The sequence below is a fragment of the Aquila chrysaetos genome, chromosome 2 (genome assembly GCF_900496995.4).
Source record: "Aquila chrysaetos chrysaetos chromosome 2, bAquChr1.4, whole genome shotgun sequence".
Lineage (NCBI taxonomy): Eukaryota > Metazoa > Chordata > Aves > Accipitriformes > Accipitridae > Aquila > Aquila chrysaetos.
The window spans coordinates 24,373,630-24,393,826 of NC_044005.1; the positions used below are offsets into that span (position 1 = coordinate 24,373,630).

The window sequence follows — 20,197 nt, forward strand, 5'->3', positions numbered from 1 at the left end:
TATGGTCACTGAAAATGAGTCCTGTTTTTGAGGGCCCAGAAATCTCAGGAGAACTGAGAAGCCTAGGCTTTTAAGAGTTTATTATACACTCAATCCTTGTGTTAGCAAGGCTTTGAGGGAGTAGAAACAGCCCTCCAAAAAATTCCCTTGTTACCAAGTAAGCTTTTACAATGCATACCATCATTATTTTTCTTCATGATCATAATGTGGCTAATATTTTAAAAAATTAGTGAACACTAATTTAAAAAGCAAAAAGCAAAACTTGCAGCAGTTTATGGAATGGGAGCACTCTCTGTTTACTGTCAGGGAAGCTTTGCCATCAGCTTCAAAGGAAGTTGTAGTAGGTTCTGAATGTTTGTAATAGTTATAACCCAATTTATCCAGATAACAAGATCTTTGTTAGCTAAAATCTTGGCAGCACTGGCAGCACTATGCACTTCAGTGCAGACTGTGAAAGATAACATCAACTTCAACTCCCATTGACCCAGGAGTCGAAGGGCTGTAGTATGGCATTTAGTCTTACTTCTTATAATTAGATGTAATAAAATTGTGTTGTCATTGATGTTATCATAATTGGTATAAAAAGTTGTTTATACAAAATGTTACAGATGCAGGCTGTGATTTTCTGCAAGAGTTCACAGTCAGTGTAGCTAGACACCGGCAGACCAGAAGTTGTTTTGGATGTTCAAATGCATGCATGTGCCTATGTCTTTACCAGTATGTATAAAACCAGGACATCTTAAACAAACAGTTGATAACCTAATACTTTCCATTTTAAAATGGTTCTTTCTTAGTTTAAAAGGGTTTTATTGTCTTTTTAGAAGCTCCTGTATTTCCACCATTTGATCTAAGTTTTTGAATTCTGACAGCCAGCTCTTGATTTGGAGAAGCTAAAGTTAATGGGAGGACTGGATGTATTCTACCTCTGGCAGCACCACAGTGTACTTCGGAGGCATGAGTAAAGAGTGGGGGACTCCAGAAGCTTTGAGGGCTAATCTTGTTACAACCATGGATTTTTCTATATAACCACAGGCAAGTCTCTTCATCTTAGTTTCCATCCTTGCACAGGGGAGATATTAGTATCAGCTCACAACGGAACTATGGATATAAATTAACATTTGTGACTCAGGGAGAAGGCAGAAAGGAATAATCATTAAACGTATGATGCGGAAGTAGTGGCAGAGATCAAATACTTAGAGAGTTCCAATAGACTTACTGAAAGAGTGTCCTGGTCCTCGTGCCTGGGTGAGGTTGGGATTCTGGGGGAGAAAAGAGTGGTGCAAGTAAAAATCTAGCTCATAATGCATGTGGAGAAAAGGGCTTGATTCAAGTTACAAAAATACTCTTAGCTTTGGCACAGCTTAACTCGTGCATTCTTGGCTTTGGAAATCAAAATCCTGTTCTTCACCTGCTGCTTTACTGGGTGCATGGCTATGCGCTGCATGCAGGCTCTGTCTCTCCCTCTTCATTTGCTCTTACAAATAGCCCTTGGAAACTGTTCCTCAGAAGGGGGTTCCTCATCACCCTGCGAATGATTCTTCCATTTACCACTTTACCCCACTCTACTAAAGACTTGCTGTTACCACCGCTTGGTAGTACTTACTGAAAATTACTGGGCCAAGCTATAAGACTGAGAACTGTGAAGACTATCATCTGAACCAAAGTCATCATTCAAATATCATTACTGATGGTTTTCAGAGCCTTCACTTTTCCCATTTCCACTTTTGTTTTCATGGTGTGATTCAGTCCTGTTTTGTGGTACAGTGTTTTAACACTTTATGTAACTACTCTTGAAATCCAAATGCTCTCTGAGTGAATTTTTTCATGGTGTTCCAAAGGCTTTGGCAGCATTATTAAATATATCTATATTTTTTGTAAAATATTTTCCAGTGAGTTTAATTTTCCACGTGTGCCCGCCAAAGCTGTTAGGCATAGTGCCCAGCTTACAAGCCTTTGAAGAAAAGTGTGCCTAAGGTTTTACCAGCTGCGTCCTTAGGATTTTGCTGACTCCATGTGGACATTGCCCCTTGGTTGTCTTCTGTGAAGAGGCAAACAAGAGATGCATGGAGTGGTAGATGAAAACTCTTGCTGAGTGGCTTTAAGCTGTGCTTGGTGGTAGTACAGGTTTGTTCCTCTGTTGGATTTGTACAAGATATGGAACGATGTGCAACTTTTTTTTTTTTTTTTGGTCTGCTTCAGTTGAATTTAAGGGAACAACATGCTCATGCAGCTCCATCCTAGTATATTGAAATGGACTTCTCTCCAGGTAATTTACAGCAGACCTGAACTATCTCTCATTTTGACTCCCACCCTGAAGGCAGCTGAGTTCTGTAAACTTTATGTAAGGGAGAAAGAGCGGAATGTTGTCCACCACTTGCCTACACCATTTGGTACTGCAAAAGCCCAAGCAATTAACACTAGCTAATTAACTTTATCTGACTATTACACTGAAATGGACTCAGTTTTTAAAGGTATTTATGTAGCTGATTTCCCCTCTTTCAGTAAGAATTAGCCACCTTAATACCTTTAAAAACTAAGCCCTTTTTCAGCTATATGCAGTCCAACATAATCTCTTGCGTGTGTGTGTGTGTGCTCTGTTCCTCCCTCTTGCAAGCCATGTGCCCAAATTATAAACATCGAATCCCTGCAGACCAACCATTTACTGAAGGTTTACCTTGAATGGCACCATAATTGCTGGTCTGTGAAAGGCAGCATGAACAGGGTCTCCAGAGAAAGGGGATTATGAGGACGATTTGGGGACAGACAGGAGATACTGCACTGTGCAACGTGTATGGTCTGACGAGAAACCAGAGTGCGATATATAAGGCAGTGTTTTACCAAATTGAAGAAGAGGTTGTAATTTTGTTTCTTAACCCAACAAATGTTGCTACCGTAGGGAAACTTTCTCCAATAAGGAGTAAGAGTCAGTCAAGACCTCACACCCCAACCTCCTACATTTATCATGACACCCCTGGTTGCAATACTTCATTACCACCTTGGCAAATGTGCTCTCAGAGCCCATCCAGGGTCCCATCCAGGGAGCCGAACAGCAGGCAATAATAGTCTTTCTTCTCGTGCTGGTGTCTCTGCTCAGCCAAGAAGATTCTGTGATGCTGACAGCTGGAAGGCAAGTTGTGTTGCTTTTCTGTCCCTTTGTCACCGCTTGTATGTGGGGAAGGAAAGCTAATGATTTGTTCTACCATATGAGAAACATCTTCTAGGGAGCCAGTGCCAACCTTGGCAGCTAGGGACGATGTATGATAAAATGGGAACAGCTGCATGTAACTGTCTGTATGTGCTCATAGGGCACCTGACAGGACTTCGTGATCTTGCATGCCCCTTCCAGACTGGCAGCTTTAAAAACTGCATCTCCATAAAAGTAACATGCTTAGCTTTGGCTTTAAGTGTCAAGTCACATCCATTAATTATAATTCATGTGTCTTTGCCTTCCTTGGGAGTCATCACCACCTTATGACTGAAGATACTTCCACTATGGAATTGGGGGGGGGGGGGGGGGGGAATATTTGTTTTTTAATCATTATCACAAAACTGTCTGATCAATATTTTCTCACTTCTTGGGGCAAAAAAGCAGCCAGGCACAGCAACTGCAGAGGTGATCAGCATCTCTGTTCTCCCTCCCAGCCCAGAGGCATGGACAGAAGTATCTGGAAAAGGAACCAGCATCAAAGCTGCTTCTCACTAGTCCTTTCCTGCAACATGAGGACTGGGAAGACTAGAGCCCATCAGTGCTCAGATCTTCATGATGTGTCTCAGCACTTGTAAGGAGCCTCTGCAACTGTGCAATAAGCAGAGATGTGCTGAACAGTTTTGGGAAGAGTAGAACTAGGCATCCAAGACAGGGATCTTCAAGAAGTGATACAATAAGTGGGATGTTGCTTACCAGTACAAAATGCTGAGAAGAGGAGCAAGTGCCAAGCCCTGGTCCTTGAAAAGAGCTATATCCCTAGCTCAGAGATGGTGGTAAGGCAATTGTGTCTGCTCCACATTTTGCAGATACTGGAGTGAGTCCAGCAAAGGGCCATGAAGATGAATAAGAGATTGCAGCACCTGTTGTACAAGTAGAGGCTGAAAGAGCTGGGACTACTCAGCCTGGAGAACTGAAGGCTTATGGGGAATCTTATCAATATATATAAACACCTGAAGGAAGGTTGTAAAGGGAGGGAGCCAGGCTCTTCTCAGTGCTACCCAGAAAAAGGGTAAGAGGGAACAGGAACAAATTAAGAAATGTTAAATTTCATCTGTCCACAATAAAAATTGTTTACAATGAGGGTGGTCACACTAGAACAGGTTGCCCAGAGAGGCTGTGGAGTTTACATGTGGAGATATTAAAAACCTGACTGGACACAATCCTGGGCAACTTTCTGTAGCTGACCCTGCTTTGGGGAGGTAGTGCTTGGACTAGATGATCTCCAGAGGTCCCTTTCAACCTCAACAATTCTATGATTCAGTGATCAGCCAAAGACACACAATAAACCCAAGTCTTTCAGACAACAATGAAATCTCCTTTCTGACACTTTCATTTAGCCTAAGGAATAAAATGAGCATTAGGTGACAGAGAAAATGAAAAAAAGAGTGACTATAGGCAGAGGGTTAGGGTAAATCAGTTGAAATTTCTTGCTTCATGTAATTTTTCATAATGATATGAAGTATAACAGGTTTTGAGAAAAGCACTGAGAAAAAAAATGCTTTTCTCAGAACACCAACTGCTTGGTGATAAGGCAATTTTCTGCAATATTAAAAGAGGCAATTAAGTTCAGACCTACATCTACGTGCCAGCTGACTGCTCCTGTACTGGGAATATTAGGCACCAGTCATCACTGAGGAATTTCATAATTTTGGGGAAGAAATGAGTGGAGTTTAGACCAGAACCTGTGGTTTTGATACTTGTGAGGATCTGTAAGGCGTTAGAACATGATTCACGAAAGAACTGAAAACAGTAAAATTTAAAAAACCCTCACATGTACATACACATACATATTCTCACCCATGCAAACACGTGAGCAAAAACAATGAAGAAAAATCACAGGGAATACCTGAACAATCAGTTTATCCTGAGTCTAATTTGGCTGTAAATGAAACCTGTGGAAAATACTGGTTAAAAGAGCTGTGGATTCTGCCGGGGGGGGGGGGGGAAGAAAGAAAAAAAAAGAAAAAAGAAGAAAAAGAAAAAAGAAAAAAAAAGAAAAAAAGGAAAAAAAAGAAGAAAAAAAGAGATGAAGTCATCCTTGGTTGAAAAATGAAAGGGCTGTGAAACATTCATTTGGCTGACCTCCAGATGCCTCTAAACAGTCAAATCTTGCAGGTAGCTTGGGAAGAACCAATTTGAAAAAAACTACTACTGTGAACTGAAGTTCTGCACAACTTGCTAAAGACAGACAGGATATTGGCAATTTTGCATGGTGGCCAGAATCATAATAGGCTATAATGCCCAGTAGGACAACAAAGGGCAGGCAGCAGATACGATCGGGGTTTTGGGAACCTCAGAGCCTACCTGCAATGAAGTGAACACAGACCATCTACTTCAGGTACCTAAGTCTGATCCATAGTACTCAAGTAAGTAAACTGTGTTCCTTAGGTAGTGCATGGAAAGTCATAGATAAATTCAGAGGACCTAAGTTAGATCCTCATATAAAATGATGTGAATGCTTTTCTGTATCAAATTGGCTAGTCAAATCCCCAAAAGGATTCAGCTGCTGCAGCACATCAAACAGACTCCTGGCCACAGAAGAGGAACCCAGAATCCCATAAATGTCATGGGAAGAGCCACACACTTCAAAGGGAGACTGAAAACAGGCAGCACATTAGAAAGGGCATACTAAGTCAATGTCCTAGGTATGCTTTTGTCTGAGGTCACTGAAACCTGTATTCCAGAGAACTGCTCTTTACCCCACTGAGGTGGCGGTGGTGGTGGACAAAGGGTTGGGAGTGGTGTGAGGTAGACCCCACACTCAGGTTGAATTTATGTCCCTGCAAAGGAAAGAATTAAGATTCATTGGACTAATGAAAGAATGCAAACATGAACATGATTCTGTAATCTGGTGGCTAGACACTCCTGTGAGATGGGGGATACCTGCTTCACAGACTACTTTTCACCTTTAAAGGTCTGGAATTTCCCTGAAGTCTTTCAGAAATAAAAACCCAGCAACATCGAGGGCTTTGGGAAGAACATTTTATTGCTAAGCATATCTTTAAACAAAATGCAAATAGGAAAGAAAAAGAATCAAAAAGAAAGAAGAAAAAGAAAGGGGAAAAAAGCAATAACATCACGATAACTGAAATAAAAATTCTTAAGGTTGTCCATAAAGCAACAGGGATATGGTAGAAGCCCACATACAGAAATGCACATGTTCCCCAAAACTGTCCAATAGAAACTTACACAAAAAAGGAAAGTGTAAATCTTTTTCCCTTAACTTAAAAAAGGAAAGCAAAAAGGAAAGGAAGAAAGAAAGCAGGAAATCATTTCACAAGACTCCAAGACTCCAAGAACAGCAATCTTTTACAGACATCAAGATATAATCAACTTTATATAGTTTCGGCCAGTTAAGTCATCTAAAATCGTGCTTTCATACCTTTTTAAAACCTGTCTTTTTTTTTCTTTTTAGTATAAAAAATAAAAAAGGAAAAAAAAGCTCAACCTCGCACACACGCACACGCACCACACACACGCACACATACACGCACTGAAAATATTTGTTAACATGAAAGCATCTTCTCCAAATGTTTGAGAAGGCTGTTTTTTTTAAATTTAAGTAAGTTCCCATGTGCGTGTGTGTATTTGATGACACTTCAAAGTCAAATATTCATGCGACTTATAAACACCAGCAAGAGTAGATTTCTAAACCTAAACAGCTGATTAGTTTTCATCCGTATACAGAAAAAGTGTACATGTCTGATATTCCAGAGTTCTCAATCCATCTTGGTTTTTGTTGTTTTCCTCTCTGTCTCTCTCTCCCTCATTTGCTTTTTTGCACATGATAGGCATGGCCGTCAAACCACCTGGCTATTGTTCTGTACAGTAAGATAATCCTTTTCACAATAATTGGGAAAATGTAGAAACCAAACAACCAAATTAAATAAGTTAAATAAAACCAAAAGACATTCCCAATTTAACCATAAAACAGTATATACACCATCAGGGCATCCATATAGAAATTATACTAGCAAAAAAAATAGTAGTAAAATATGTAAACAAAATTTCAGATTTTTTTTTTGACACAGGTAACTGTGACAAAGCTAAAACACACACTCTCTTCACATTTTAAGGTTTGCTTTTGTTGTCTGTTTTGTTTTACTTTGTTCTTCAAGAACATTCTCATTCCACATTAAGACCATAACAGAACTTCTGTTCCAGTCGTCCCGTCAAACATACCATGATAAATATATCTGTGTGTATATATATATATAATATTATTAAATTCCTTTTTCTTTATTATTTTTTGTGTGTCACAGCAGCTTTATTTATTTTCTTTTATATAAAAGAGAAGGAAAAGGGAGAATACGGCAAATGGAAAGACAGAGATGATTTGAAATGTCAAGCTACAAAATTAAAATATTACATGTGCAGAACAGTTTTTATGTCAAAAAACCCTATGTGTTTTGCATTCTTTTACAAGTGTTTAGCTTTTCTGACATTTATGGGTCTTGTCACAAGTTGAACTCCACTGGTGTCTTTCTGATCTCTTTATTAAACTGATTTATTATTTTTTGCATGCATTGCAATCAGTCACAGAACCAGAACCCAGAGGAAGGCTCCTTTATTTTTGCATGGTATATTCAGCTCAGAATGGTTAGCCATTTTTTAAGCATTCTTTTTTGAATCTTCAAATCCCTTTAACCATAGTTTGGCTGTGCTAATGCATACTAAGTGATATTCACAAATAAAGCCAATGATTGATCAGAGCAGACCCAAACCCATCTATTCTTCAGTTCAGTTGCAAATACTGGAGCCAGATCCAAGGGAACCAGCTTTGCATGATAATTTTCTTCAGCACCACCCATCAGACACTTTCACTGCGTTGTTAGCAAACAACTTACTGCAAGACAACGGATTCTAGAGACAACACAACCAGATATGCAGAGTAAACACCATGGGTAGCTTTTGAGTTCATATATGGCAATAGTCTCTCTTTATTTATTATGGATTATTTTTTCTCCGAGATTTCTTCTCATGTCCTGGTTCACCCCCCACACCGCTCCTCTCCACCCTTCCCTCCCACACCCAAAAGTAACCAAAAAAAAAACCAAACAAAAAACAACCCAAGAAACAAAACAAAACCAAAAAACCAACAATCTCCAAAATCATTTATTCCCCTCCTCCAATCTCGAAAAATTGTATGTATGCTGGACATGGCCAGATCAGTTTGTTCAATATTTTTTTGTTGTTTAATAATGTTTGCGTTTTTTTCTTTTTCCTTCTTTTTTTTTTAAATAAGTAAACTGAAAAATTATCGATACAGTCAGGGATCACGAACATTGTTAAAGACTCACTTGGAGATATGAAACAAGTAAGCCATGAAGTCTTCTACCTTTGCAGAAAGTTCACCGGAGGAGGAGATTTGGAGACGTCCAAGTTCACTAACAGGGCAGAGCTGTGCGCGCCATCTCCAGAACGCTAAGTGTGCTTTATAATACATTAGGGCAGAGTTTGCTGACTCCAAGCGATGACTGAGACATTAACAGTCACTGCTGAATTTTTTTTTTTCCCAATACTTTTTCCCACAAACGATATCTCCCAATCTCACTCGCTGCAATGGTTCTGATATTTCAGTTAAATCTCATTAAGTATTTATATATTTATATATAAATAAGTATTCTTTTTTACACATAATACTCTTTGTCCTTGTTTTTCTGTTTCTTGTGGCCGCTCTTTGAGCTCTGCTGCTTCTCCTTCACGAGCGTGCCATTGCTCTGGGCTGAGTTGCTGATGTAGTTCCGCGTCTCGTCCACCTGATAGGACCCCTCGTCCCTGTTCCTGTACTTGTACATGGCATACAGGAGGATGAGGATGCAGAGGGCGGCAGCAGCCACAATGCCGACGACCATCCCCGTTGTGCTGCTCGACTCGCGGACCACCTCTGAGGCCCCCGGAACCCGTCTGATTCCCGGCTCCGTGGGGTTTGCTGTGGGCACATTACGGAACATGGGGGAAGTGATTAGCGGGCTCTTCAGCTTTGTGCTGTCTAGCTCATAGGCAGTGGGCAACGGAAGCAAGACTATGTCAGGCTGGGGTTTGAGCTCACGGTTATTCATTTTGCCGGCTGGCAATTTGGGCACCATCCCAGTCGAGGACGAAGCTGTGGAGCGGATCAGCTCAGGGGACAAAGACGTGGTAGTAGTCCTACCAGTTTCGGAGACTTTGTTAGGTCTAAAGTCCTTGGATTCCCACTTGGGTGCGTGTGCTTTGTAGCCACCTTCGAAGATTGAAGTGGAAAGACTCTTATCTGTTACCAAGGAGAAGGTGGTGTAAAAATCTTCATCATCAGTAGGGGGTAGGTTAGAGTCAAAGGTTTCCCCTGAGCCATACCCAGATATCACCAAGCCATCATCATCACAACCATCGCTGCCTTGGTCCGACAAGCAAGGTAACCCCGCCTCAGAGGTCATGGACAGGGAATCTTTGGTGGTCTCAATAATGGTGAGGAGGGGGCGAAAGGTAGGGGGAAGTGTAATGAAAGGTGCACGAGTAGCAATAGGAGGGATATCTAAAGGGTCTTCTACAAGTAGTGGGATAACTAATTCACCTCCTGGGATGGAAAAGAGAAAAAAAAGAAGATTAGTACATTTTAATGATGCAATGTACCATTTTCAATTCACTTAACTCAAGGGCAAGAGAGGATTTGGGCATTATGAAAAAGTGTCAGGGATCAGGTTTCTTGCCCTAACTACACTACCAACATACTTTCCTGGGGGTGCCTTTCATTCTTCCCTCCCACTCTGATTTGATGTTCGTAAACTGCATGTTCCATTTCCTCCCTCTCTTAGCCTTGCTAGGTACGTACAGTGAAATACTCTGAATTTTGGGGGACTCAAAGTTTTTGATTTTTGAAGATACTCTCAAGTGACTCTGTGGACATGAATTTTTTTGGTAGTGATCTTAAGCATTTGGTTACAAGACTGTTTAAATTAATTATTTTAGACTTCCATTGAGCAATGTTCTCCTGGATGGATTTTACCACTCGTCTTGCCAGTTTTTCCTCCTCTGATTCTTTTAATTTAAAATAGCATTGGTATTTCTTCAGTGACATTCAAGTCTGCTCACCTTCTGTAGCAGTTTATAAGGCCTTTCCCTAAGGCCTTTCCCATCCGTACATTTCTTCTTGATTGTTGCCTGGTTTTTAAACTGTGGGAAAGTTCATGAAAGTGAGGGATGGAGTACGAACCAAGTACTTACTGGGGTCCATGACGGTACAGACCTCTACTCAACACTTGTTCATCTCTTTTTAATCTTTCTTTACCATTCTGTTTGATACCAGGGATGTCCCTTTGCTTGCATCTTTTGGGGCTACTAATGCCATACTATCTTCATCTTCGGTTCTTCTTGATATTCCTTTACTAGAATTTGATTAAAAATTAAGATAGACTTTATTGTGATTGATGATATAACTGAATAAAGACTCTGATGACCAAAATTAGCACTTGAGCACAGGAATGTACTGCAGAAGTTGTCTTTGCACCTACTGTTAACTTCTTGATATGCAGATAGCTGTGATCAGTGTTACTTTTTCCTAACATGATGGCTACCTGCCTACAGAGGACTGAAAATGAGGCAGACCTATGGTCTACTCTTGAAGTAGAACAATGAAGCTGTAGCTATAACATTTGTACCTTACCACAGTATAAGCTAAAACTGAAACAAGAAAATCAGCGCGTCATTTCTAAGATTTGGTTTCTGAGCAGCAATATTGCTACTTTTAGGGTAGTAGTCCTCTTTTGTCTATTGTCCTGGTTTTGGCTGGGATGGATAGAGTTAATTTTCTTTCTAGTAGCTGGTATAGTGTTATGTCTTGGATTCAGTATGAGAAGAATGTTGATAACATACTGATGTTTTCAGTTGTTGCTAAGTAGTGTTTAGACTAAGTCAAGGATTTTTCAGCTTCTCATGCCCAGCCAGCAAGAAGGCTGGAGGAGCACAAGAAGTTGGGAGGGGACACAGCCAGGACAGCTGACCCAAACTGGCCAAAGGAATATTCCAAACCATGTGATGTCATGCCCAGTGTATAAACTGGGGGGAGCTGGCCTGGGGGGATCGCTGCTCAGGAACTAACTGAGCATCGGTCAGCGAGTGGTGAGCAATTGCATTGTGCATCACTTGTTTTGTATATTCCAATACTTCTATTGTTACTGTCATTTTATTATTGTTATTATTATCATTATTAGTTTCTTTCTTTCTGTTCTATTAAACTGTTCTTCTCTCAACTCACGACTTTTACCTTTTTTTTTCCTGATTCTCTCCCCCATCCCACTGGGTGGCGGGGGAGTGAGTAAGCGGCTGTGTGGTGCCTAGTTGCTGGCAGGGGTTGCAATATGTCATATTGTAATATGACTGCACTTCTACTTTTGAGCCTATGGGTAATAAACACTTCACTGTTTTATTCTGATGTGGAGGTATAATTAATTTATCTAACTCATTTAGTTCAGATTACATAGTCTTCCACTGATATACAGGTCGCCAACACTTTTTTAGGGTGACCCATACTGCTTTTGAAAGTTTGTGTATAAATTCTCCCTTGGGTAATTTTTCTTTGGCTAGCCACTTAAGTTACCTGCTTTAAATATAAACTGAAGAGTTCATCTGACACTATGAGTAGTCATCTAGATTTGTTGGAAGGAGTGCAGCTCAGTAAGAAGTATTTCTAAAGCATGAGAAATTTTGATTTATACTCACCGTTGCGTAAGGAAAGATATGCAAAAGGAATTTTAGCTTCTAAATAAATAATTTTGGCTTTTAATTATGTATTAATAACTGCTAATGAACAGTCTGGCATTGTTACAATGCTGAACAGCATCAGGGTCAAAATTCTGCTCTCTCCTATCTACACTATATATTACATGCACTTGTTTCCCATAAAATACTGCCAGTAATGTCCATGGGAGTTCTATAAAGAATATGGTCTCAAATCATAATCCCTTCTAAATATATTTGGAGAGCAATATATTTGAACAAATTACATATTGAAGATAGCAATACACTGAAAAAGGTACTTAACAGTTTGATTAAATCTGGATAGCTGAACTAGCAATATGGCTTATTCTTATCCTTAATGAGAAACTAAGTGGTGACACACTTTAATCAATTGAAACAATCAGATTTATCTCAGAGGTACCAGGTTAGAAATCAGGGCAAAATAAGAAATATGGTACTTTGCATACTTTCATGCAAAGTTATTCTTAAGCTAAGATACAAAGGGCCAATCTGAATATGTTGTTTAGTTTTCTGACCTTCCTTAGCATGTTCATACCATTTTTGTTACTGGATGGAGGATGAAGAAATAAGTATCATATTTGTAAAATAATGTCAATCTCTTCAAACTATGTATCTTCAAAAAAATTATGTAAAAAGCAGAAAAGTGTAGTCTGCCAAATGGCTACATGGCATTTTGTGCTCATGCATCTGAGCTGTTTTCTGTGCGATGTAGAAACTAGAGCATGTAATATGATTTATATATGTCCAGAAGCCCTATCCATGGTTAGAGTAGGGCATCTATAATCTATGCAAACAGGTGGTCTCAGGATAAACTTGGAGTATGCCTCAGAGCAAAAGATAATCTGTGAGTCTGGTAAAAAATGAATAAAAATAATAGCATTTAAGTGCACATTATATCACATTGCACGAGTGGGGAACTTAAGATCCAGAGAGTCAGGGATAGGTAGTGTCCCTTTAAATGATTTTTTAAGATCAGTGTTTTGCTGTTAAAAAGTAGTATTCATCTGTGATTTTCATTCACTATCCGTGACACCCAACTGGAAAAAAAACAGTTTGGCAGCTTTTAATTGTTCATCTAGAGCTTTGAAGTGCCTTTGTTCTTAAAATCTATTATACTGGCACACAGCATCAGTATGCAGTTGATCTGCCACTCACTGGGGCAATATTTTGGGTAGTTTTCTTCCAAAGAGAAATTCTTCTGGTCCTATTAATGATTAATTTTCTTGAAGGAATCAGAAATATCTTACATTTAATATGAAGATCTTTCTTTTGCCCCAGTAACCCTTGCCTTTAAAACCTGGTCATAGTTCTACAGTTTTTGTTGCTGTCGAGGACTTGAGCCAATGATCAAGACTACTGCAACTATAAAAATGATCATGGTCTTCTTGAAATGTTAAGAAAAGTTGATAGAGTTGCTATGGTAAGTGGGGTTTCACATAAGTGATGGAGAACAGATCGGAGCTTTTTGATTCCAGCAAGTCTGTTGGATGGAAGACAATAGGACAGATTCAGGAATGAGTTTTACAAAGTTTTAATCTCACAATGTTTGAGAGAAGAGAAACAACTTTCATACCAGGAAGACTGGATTAACTTTGAATGCCCATAAAATTATTTAATCTCATCTCTAGTTTTATACCAAATTGTCCAATGATCCAGACTATGTTTACCTGTATACTAAAGAAATAAAGAGACTGTTAAAGGTCCTTCATTAGGAATCACTTCTCCATCAAGGCGTTCATTTGTTACATTTACTTAGACAACATACTTTTGGGGAGTATCAGGGAGATGGCTGTAAGGGTGGTAATGATGCTTTGAATTTTTAGTTTTTCTTTCTTTCTGTAATGGAAGAAACTGTGAGAGTGAAAAAAAGCTGTGTGGGAGAAGGTAACTCAGAAAAAAGCTCCCTAGGTGTCAAATCTGGCTTCTGTTTTATTGGTATGTTAGGCATCTACACAAAACTCAGAGCAAGCTAGAAGTTGTAGGTCTAATAGGATGCAAGCACAATGAATACTTCTTGGGGTATGCGATTTATAGAGGAATTAGTTAAAACATCCTTTAAAATGGCGTGATAAAAATGCCACTCAGTCTAGAAGAAATGTGTTATTTAAGGATAACAGAGAGTGTAAATTCTGAAAAGCTCCCAGGACAGTGTGAGAAACGTGATCACCAACACCTATGCAGGGGAGCAAGTGCAAACTTTCATATCATACCTGCAATCAACTCTGGTACTGGTACTACATTTCTACTCGTACGAGACACAAGGGGGAGTCTGAGGACAGGCAGCTGGTAAGTGTGCGTGTAGGGGGAACCATCTTTCACAAAATGACAGCTGAGGCAGCAGGAAGCTGCCAAGAGCCAGTGGTCCTTTGACGGAGACGTGGTGCCTCTTGCCCAGGGCCCCAAGTTGGTTTAAAGGTAAGCACGGAAAGATTTAAAAGTGCCACTCGGTTGCTAAGAATATCTTATGTGGGATTTGGATCCTGAAAGGTTTGCTGCAGAAGGCAAGTGCTTTAAAGATTTGGATCTCTAGAAAATGCTAAAGAGGAGCCCCTGAAAAACCCTACACAACAATTTGGAAGCGAAAGACATTTGAGACAGGTTTTATGTTTGTATTTTCCTATCTGAAGTTTCTATTTTCTCACAGTGTCTACCATTTTTTCAATCACAAAATCAGTGCTTTGCAGTCTTGAATAAAACTTACAGTTTTAATTTCCAAATTGTTCTGTGGTTAAAAAAAAAAAGGCAAGGCTGCCACCCAGTTTGAGCCATGGCTTCAAAACAAATATTCATATGAGACTTAGATTCTGTTTGTGGATGATACGGTCTGTTTCCTGGTAGTTACAGTTTTCTTTCCCCCTTTTTTTCTGTTGGCTGTTAAGAACCCATTAACAGTATTCACTGGTATGCTGCAAGTTTGGGATTACTTTAGCAATCCAAAGATTTCATGAGGATTTTCCAGATTTATTTTTCACCTACTCTGTGCTTTCTCTCCTAAGCAGGGAATGGATGTTTCCCAGACAGAAATATGTTTTTTAAAAATGTCTGTTGACAACACAATGCCAAAGAATTAAACAAAAAGGAAACAGACAAAATGGTTTCCTCTGCAGTGATACAGATGGAAAAATTAGTTTACACATCAACAGTATAATTGCAAAAAAATTACTGAACAAACTGGAAGCAGCACTGAGAGAACTGAGGTCTGTGAGGTGGGAAACCTTATACCAAGCAGTCTAGTGCTCTGCTTGGCCTTCTAATGCCACGAAGCAAACACAGTGTGCATATATTCCGTAAAAGTTAGCCTTTAAGTCTAGCACATACACTATTTTCATGGAGCTGTGCTTTTCTTTAAACTATCAAGGTCATTTGGGATATAAAAGGTCTACTTTAGCCTTCAAGCTGCCCTGTTTCTTCTTTATGAGCGTATTTATAGATATATAATTCATACCTCTGGGGCTGATCTCCAGTAAGAGGTCTCTGCCACTGGAAAAGACAGAGTGTTAAAAATTTAATAGAAGCCTTGTGAACTGTGAGGATGTTGTGGGCAAGTCATGAATGCAGAGGGCACCCAAAAAAACCAAAACAAAACAAAAAAAAACCTTAAAAACTGTAGCAGCCGCCAGCTTTCATCTTTAGAGCCACAACTACTTCACTGGAGTCTCAGGCATCAAACTGATAGAGGACAAAAGGCACACAAAAATGAAGCCTGAAAGATTCATCTTCTCCTGATGATGATAAGGGACACACCCTTATCACCTCTCTTTTCCAGCTGTGGTTGAAGATCTTTTAAATGCCATCCATAAAGGCTGCACAACTCATCCATTTCTGCAGGCACTTGAAATTCTGCATCCAAAGTTTGTCATTTTCATTTTATTCTTATGCTGTTCCTCTGAAGTTTGACTCCACTTTCAGTATGAAATACTTGCAACAAAATAATTCCTTACCTTTTTATCAACACAATAATTCCTTATTAAATGACTGAGTTCATAAATTTCAGTCTAATGGTGTTTTAGTTAATTCTCCTTTGAGTCCTCTGAAGATAAAAAGGGGAAATTATTCAGAACATAGTCCCTGATTCACAGGAAAGATAATGCTAACACAAAACCTAGTAGATGATCATTCTCAATATTTTCTGCTCTTTGCAGTCTGATTTAATTGCAATTGACAGTCAGTAGTAGAGAGAAAAACATCATTTCCACAACAAAATACCACAACTTTTCATCTCACGTATCTCCTTTTCCTTTCAGAGAATATACAGTCCTCAAAGGTAAAACTGTACTTCTTTTGGTGGAGTTGGTTGAAAAGCATTTCCTAAGCCCCCCAAACTATATTAAAAGACATTAGTTATTGCAGTGCTTCCTAATACATGGCTCATGAGCAACAGGAAGGTACAGAGTTTGAGAGGTCATGAATCCCATGTTAATGTTGGGCTGCGTATCATTACCGTAAATTCTTGGTCACCTCTGTGCAGCTTCAGTGAAACAGGTATTAATACCTTCCAGAGAGGACCTGACATTGTGTCTGCAGGCAGGATTCTAGAGCAAAAACAGGTATTTTGGTGCCCAGACACTGAGCTGCTCTGCACCAATTGAAACATGCCCTCTTCCATCTCCCATCATTATTTTAAACTTTTATGATTAACTGGTGACAGCTTCCTACTCAGCATAATTATTTGTTCTGTTTTCCGCATCAGCTTCTCAAGGGACTTGACCGTTGAACCTAAGATACCTACTGAGCACAGGAATGCAGGAATGGTGAAAACACGCATGCTTATAAGGAAGTACAGCTTTTCCTTACTTTTACTCATTGCTTTTTAAAGAAATTAATCCAAATCTCTTTCGAAGCAAGGAAATTTTAGAGGTTCGGGACGTGAGTTCCAGTAGGAAAGTGTCTGGCAAAGGTACCATATCTGGATGATATTAGCAAACCTGATACTAGTCATAATATGATGGGTGAGTTTACCTGGTAAGAGTACACTTGAGAGTATCATTTAGACTGTACATCAGGCAGATAATCAGCAATGAAGAAAATTGATAGAAATAAAACACTTTCATGGCAATAAAGTAGGAACGATGTAGAGCTGCAGTAAGAAGACTCTGAGAGCTACCAAAATGCTAAAGAAGTCTCATTGTTTTTTACTTGACATGAAGGCTACACCACCAGGCTACACACAATTTAAATAGCATGAAAGAAAGTAGCATTACCGGTGATTCATTTTGGGAAAGGGGAAAGAAAGCTCTACAGAGGGACCGAGAAAGACTCAGAGCAAACTACCACAGGCTCCTTCACCCCCTTCTAATGCACAATATAATCTGATAATCGACAATATACAAAGAGCACATAACATAAAGGCAAATACAAACTGATTCAAAAATAAACAAACTTATACATTTTTCCCAAAACAAAACCATATACTAGAAAATAAAAATGCCACAGCAACAAGGTCAGAAAAAGGAAAAACATAACAAGTCATTCACTTTGTCAGCAAAAGAAAGATTAAAACCTATGAGAACTGAAAAAAATGATGAAAACCAAAAACATTATTTCCTTTAAAAAAAAAGTCATCAAAAAACACATGAAAATATTTAGAAAGCATACCACATTGATTTCATAACAGTCAACTTACATCAACAAATTGCCCGCATGTTTTTTGGCATGAAAGGAAAAATTTACAAAAGAAAGTTGTGTAAGAATGCTCTTGGACAAGTAGCATTGCCACATTCTTGTAACTTGCTTTTTTTCGTTGTTGTTTCTTAAAAACTTTTTTAGCAAAATGTTTATTATTTCTTTTTTAATATAATTGTTTTACAACAAAGGGCGATACAGGGAGGCAACAACACATACATCCACACCACATAACATGAAAAGAAAAAAATCTTGCACCTTAACGAATTTGAACTTGTTTTTTTTCTGCTGTTTTTTGGTTGTATTTTTTTATCTTATGTAAGGTTGTTAGCATATTACAGTTGAAAAATCCTGTACATTTTATAGAATTTACTTTTGCTTGTTTGCATATCTACATATATAATGGTTTTTGAAAAGCAAAGTTTGTTGCTTTTTTGCCTTTTTGGTCAATTTGATATATATTTTTTTAAACATTTTCTTTTTTTCTATAACTTTTGTGTGTGTGTGTTTTAAGGAATGGATGACTGCACATAAAATTTTAACAATGCTAAAGAAAGGGGTGGTGGAGGGGAACTTATGGGAAGAAAAAATGCCTAGGGTGGATGGAGTGGGAGTGTAAAAATCTATGAGTGTACTACACAGGAGATGAAGATGATGGGAGTGAATGTGTAAGTCAGTTGCCATGTCCATGTAAGGGCGGTACGGAGTGATCTAGCAGCATTAGAGCTTCTGGCTGTAAGGAAGGGATGGGCAATATACAAAAACAAATGAGCATATTCATGCCCATCAACAAAAAGAAAGAACAGAACTCTAACATTGACAATCTCACAAACCCTAAGCTGCAACTTCTTCAACATGCAAGTTACAAAAAATTAATAAAGTATTAATATTTACATTTTCATTAAAGGTTCTCAAATTATAAAAACAGTTAAAACTTTTCCCTACTAAAAATAGCAGTAAAAATACATAAACTAATAATAATAATAATAATAATAACTAATAATAATAATAACAACAACAACAACAACCACCAGAGAGTAAAACAAAAAAACAAGGAAACTAGTTTTATGCATTGGAGTTAGAACAACTTCATCTGTAGCTACCCACAGCCCCCTTCTTCTAAGAATCATTGTTTCTGAAGTCCATCAAATTAACATCAGTATTCTCAATAATTTGAGACAATAATTTATTGAGCACATCAAATCACTGTTTCGACCGTAATGACTGTGTTGGCACACCCCTTCCCCACTCTCAAATTAGATGGTTGCTTTTATATTCACATTCTCTGGAGAATCTCAAAAATACAGCTGTAGGATTCTGCCAGTGAAGTAGTTCCTTATTTAAAGAGGGAAATAGAGGGAAAAATTGCAGAAAACAATTCATAACTCTTTTGTTTTGTTTGGTTTTTTTCATTATGAGATTGGAACAAACGAAATCTAAGATAGAAATTCAACCATTAAAAAGAAATACATCAAAATATAACTATGTAGAGATATACTAAAAAAAAAAGCAAAAAATGAAAAAGATACTTTGTTCCCAGGAAGAAGGGAGATAAGGACAATTGTGGGGTTTTAAAATTTTATTTTTAAAGAAAAAATTATTCCACACGGTTTCAAAGATGAACGAACCAGATGCACACATTGAAAGGAACAGACAAAGCAGTCTAGGGACATCATTTGGTTTTTTTTTTTTTTTTGTTAAGAATTGGATTCTCTTCCCTTCCCTCCCCCTCCCATTTAAATTTGTTTTCAATTGTTGGCCAAAACCCCCACCACCCTCCAGTGTTGCTTTTTTTTTTAATAGATCTTTTTTTTTTTTTTACCACTTCTTTTTAAAATAAACATGGAGAGGAAAAAAAAGGATGTGCAGTCTGGATGTACGTCATAAATAGACATAGAAAAAGATAGAAGAAATTGGCTGAGATCGACAAATGGGTTATATAATAGCTTATTTTTACTGTAGGATGTTAATAATAATGCATGCTTAAAGTAAGTTGCATTTAGGGAAAGTAGAAAAACAGAACAGCAAGCAAGGACTTGGGGAGGGTGGGGGGGGGGGCGGGGGGGGTGCAGGGGGTATACCATCCATGCCTCTCCAGAAAGGGCAAAGCACATTCCAGCAGGTTCTCTGCATTTCTGGGGGAGGTCAGAAGGGGAAAAGGGTGAGGAGAAATCGTAAGCTGTGCTAGGACACAGTTTTCGCCCTGACTATGACCTTGTATTTGGATCAAACACTCAAAACTCCAGACACCAGCCCGTATTCTGGCCCTAACTCTCCAGGGCATTCCTGAAATGAGTGGCATTTATTTTTCTGCCAAGTCAGAATGGGCATACTCCTGTAAGTGCTGATCAGCTTGAGCAAAGGGTGGAGAATTAGTTCTTACAAACACACTCTGCTATGCTGGAAAAGGCTCTGGTTGTAATGAATATTTATTGGAAGTGGTGAGCAGTTATTCAGATGTGCTGTCCAAGATTACTGCTGGGGGCCCACCAGTTAGCAGTATTTGGTACTAAGGCCATATGATTTTTCATAGGCAAACCTGCCACTGCTAGCATAAGACTGAGGCTAGTTTCTCCTACGCTACAAAAGGGTTTTAAAGTTCAGGAAGATATTACTAATCAGTTCTATCTG

At 38.8% G+C, this 20,197-nt stretch overlaps 1 protein-coding gene across 48 annotated transcripts in view; it reads right to left on the bottom strand.

Annotated features, from left to right (window-relative positions):
* Positions 1-6,176: 6,176 nt before the first annotated feature.
* The window catches only part of NRXN3 (neurexin 3), a 1,038,943-nt gene continuing 1,024,922 nt past the window's right edge, over positions 6,177-20,197 (bottom strand). For 25 of the 48 annotated variants that reach the window (XM_030007328.2, XM_030007330.2, XM_030007324.2 and 22 more), the window contains one exon: positions 6,177-9,764. In XM_030007328.2, coding sequence (XP_029863188.1) covers positions 8,839-9,764 — 926 coding nt within the window. In that variant the 3' untranslated portion in view covers positions 6,177-8,838. Of the gene's footprint in view, positions 9,765-17,568; positions 18,300-20,197 lie in introns of those variants that run through there. The other 23 variants (XM_030007362.2, XM_030007358.2, XM_030007356.2 and 20 more) reach the window with 3 other exon arrangements.